At 39.6% G+C, this 3,172-nt stretch overlaps 1 protein-coding gene across 1 annotated transcript; it reads right to left on the bottom strand.

The window, feature by feature from the left end:
- Positions 1 to 240: 240 nt before the first annotated feature.
- Positions 241 to 2,657, bottom strand: LOC148846272 (Pentatricopeptide repeat (PPR) superfamily protein). Its single transcript, XM_088953317.1, has one exon. It carries the CDS (start codon positions 2,289 to 2,291, stop codon positions 288 to 290), a length of 2,004 nt encoding a protein of 667 aa, XP_088809443.1. The 5' UTR covers positions 2,292 to 2,657; the 3' UTR covers positions 241 to 287.
- Between the last annotated feature and the right edge of the window lie 515 nt (positions 2,658 to 3,172).

Below are 3,172 nucleotides of genomic sequence, written 5' to 3'. Positions count from 1 at the left end.
GTGGATGGGTCAAATGGTCATCATCATCAGGATCCATATTCATGAAGGTTAGGCAAAAGTTTTAGTGCCAGCTGTCATCCTGAGGCAACCCTCCTCTTTTAACCGGACTTGGGACCAGCAGTATAAGACAAGCTCACACTGGTGGAATTAGGTGGATGGGTCAAATGGTTTAGGTCAAAAATTGCCACCCCAACAATTAGTAATGGTGCTGGCATACCCTCGTGTTGTAAAAAGTTAAGCTAGAAAAAAATAATATTTAAATATCAAAATCCTCAAAATTTTGATCTTCAACTATAAAAACTATCTTCATCAAAATCATTTGCGGGAACATAACCTTCTTCTTTCATCAATTCAACCATTCCTTCTAAGATTTCATAAATCTCTTTTGTGCTGTGGTCTGACACATATCCAGCTACAAAACTCTGCAATCCACAACTCGTTTCAATCCAGCTACAACCAGGAACTTTCTTCAAACCCATCTTTTTCATCTTCTCCCTAACCCTTTCAGCTTCTTCCCATCTCCCTGCTTGTGAATATAGATTTGCCAGAATGATATAGTTCCCTGTGTTCTCAGGTTCAATCTCAAACAATTGATCACAAACAAACTTACCAAGGTCAACATCCCCAGAAACTGCAGCACCATTGAGTAACACACCCCATACTTTGGCATTTGGTTCTATAGGCATTTTAGAAATGAATTGAACTGCTTCAGAAAGCATTCCAGCCCGACTAATGACTCCAACCATACAAGCATAATGCTCAATTGTAGGCCGTATCCTGTATTCTGGAAGCATGGCATTAAAGATCTGCCAAGCTTCATCTACCAGTCCAGCGTGTGCACAAGCTGTTAGGACTGCTGTAAATGTGACAGGATCTGGCAGGATACCACCAGTAATCATCTCATGAAATAGTCTAAGTGCAGCATTGGCATCACCATGGGCTGCATATGCTGAGATAATAGCTGTCCAAACAATCACACTCTTAGTCCCCAAATGCACAAAGACCTGGTGGGCCGCATGCAGAAACCCTGCTTTTGCATATGTATCAATTATGGCAGTCCCCACAAAGATGTTCTGATCAAAACCATTTCTAATAGCATAACAATGTATCTGTTTTCCACCTTTTAGGTTTGAAAAATATGAAAATGTCGGAAGAACACTCGCTAAAGTCACAGAATTTGGCCTAAGACCTGCAGTTTGAAGTTTTCGTAGTAGTTCTGGGACACCCTCGTGGTGGTTATTCTGAACAAGTCCAGAGATCATAGCATTCCAAGTGTTCAATCCAGATTTTTCTATTCCCTCAAATAGTTCCAATGCTTTATTTACAAATCCATGAAGCATGTAACCGGAGATCATGGAGCCATAACTAATGTCATCCCTTTCGGTCATCTCATCAAATAATTCTCGAGCATAATTCAAGCTCCCACATTTCGCATACAATCCTATAATAGAATTACAGACGGACATATCCACCTTGACTTTGTTCTCAATTATAAAGCGATGAATTTCCATCCCAAAATTAAGATCTTTCAACTGTGCACAGGCTTGCAGAACACTAACTACCGTGACCTCATTTGGTTTCAAATCAGTGCAATTTTCCATCTCCCTATACAATCTCAGGCAGTCCTCATAGAATCCAGCCTGAGAATACCCAGCCAACATAGAATTCCAAGACACAATATCTCTATCCGGTATCCAATCAAACAATTTTCTCGCCAACCCCAAATTGCTAGACCTTGCATAGATGGTAATCAAAGCATTAACTACAAATAGATCTGATTCATACCCATGTCGAAGAACAAAATTATGAATCTCCTTGGCCAATCTTGAATCAGGAAACAGACATGACAATGCCTTCAGGACAGAGGTAACTGTGAAATTATCAGGTTTAACCGTTCCTGTTGATGAAGCTACCAAAGATGAAAAGAGCTTCAGCGTTTCAGAATGCCTGTTGTGTAAAGAATAGGCAATAAACATTGCATTCCATGAAAAGATATTTTTGTTGGGAATTTTGTCGAACACCTTGTAGGCTTCATAAAGAGAACCGGACTTGGAATAAAAAGTGAGCAGCTTTGAAGCAAGAAAATTATCGGGGATAACAGAAGTGAGAATAAGGCGGGCGTGAATTTGCTTCCCTTGCCTAACCAGATGGTGATTGGTGAAGTGCTGGATGAGGTGACCACATGCACCATAGTCAAGAAAATGGACCTGATACAAGCTTCCCAAGGCTCGTTCTATTTTGCTATCAGTAGTAGTTGATATTTGGATATTGAAAGGCTTTGTTATCTTCATCAATCCAGGAGCTGGATTGATACATGTATGGAAGAGCAAATCTCTACTTTGGTTTCACATATATGACCATGTCTTACTCTTATCTGTTTGTGTGCTCCACGAATGGAAATGGGAGAGAAAGATTGGGTTTATTACGCACAACGCTACCAAAGGAACACTGCACCCGTACAGCATCAGGATTCAGGATTAATGGCGATACAGAAAGTAGGGAGGATATTACAGATGCGCGGTTATAGTGTGCAGTGGGTACGCATGGGACATGGGTAACCCCTTTTTGGGTTGGAAGTGGGAACAGATTCGGACCACAAGGGTTTTTTTTGGTTTGAGTCAATGTTTTAAAATGTGTCTCTCTACTACCCTGAAATTCCCAAAACTGTCTAATAAATCTCTAGCCCTATATTGATGGATAGATGAAATGACAGAAATACCTTTCAGGTATCATTTAATTTTTTTTTATCCAAATCCATATTTTGAGTGTTGATGGTTGCTATCATCAAAATTTCATCACTTCTGGATACACCCTTATAGGAGGTTTTGGGGTTGGTGAGTGGTTTAGAGGGGTAGACCGGCCTTAAACCAGCCCTTCTTAACCAATTTAAAAAAATAAAATAAAAAACAAACATAAAAAATAGGTCTGATGATACGCCCTACCGAACCTTAGTTCAACAAAGCTCTGCTTATGATTTACCAATGGACTTGCCGTATACTTAGCATAGTTGTGGTAAAGTAGAACTATTTTTATGTATCCCAAGTCTTGCTCAACCAATGGAATGGAGTAGTCTGACTTATAAATTTTTCCATCTTCAACCACTGGCATAGTTGCACTTTTTTGCCATTACATTTCTTTTTTGTTATCACTAATCATGTTTTTTAAAACCAGA

The sequence above is a fragment of the Nelumbo lutea genome, chromosome 7 (assembly GCF_056320005.1).
Source record: "Nelumbo lutea isolate HS-2025 chromosome 7, American lotus-T2T, whole genome shotgun sequence".
Lineage (NCBI taxonomy): Eukaryota > Viridiplantae > Streptophyta > Magnoliopsida > Proteales > Nelumbonaceae > Nelumbo > Nelumbo lutea.
The sequence above is the reverse complement of the archived record's forward strand: the minus strand, read 5'-3'. Positions and strand labels throughout refer to the sequence as shown.

Excerpts from the sequence above, each read along its gene's own strand:
- LOC148846272 (XM_088953317.1), bottom strand. The coding sequence starts at position 2,291 with ATGAAGATAACAAAGCCTTTCAATATCCAAATATCAACTACTACTGAT.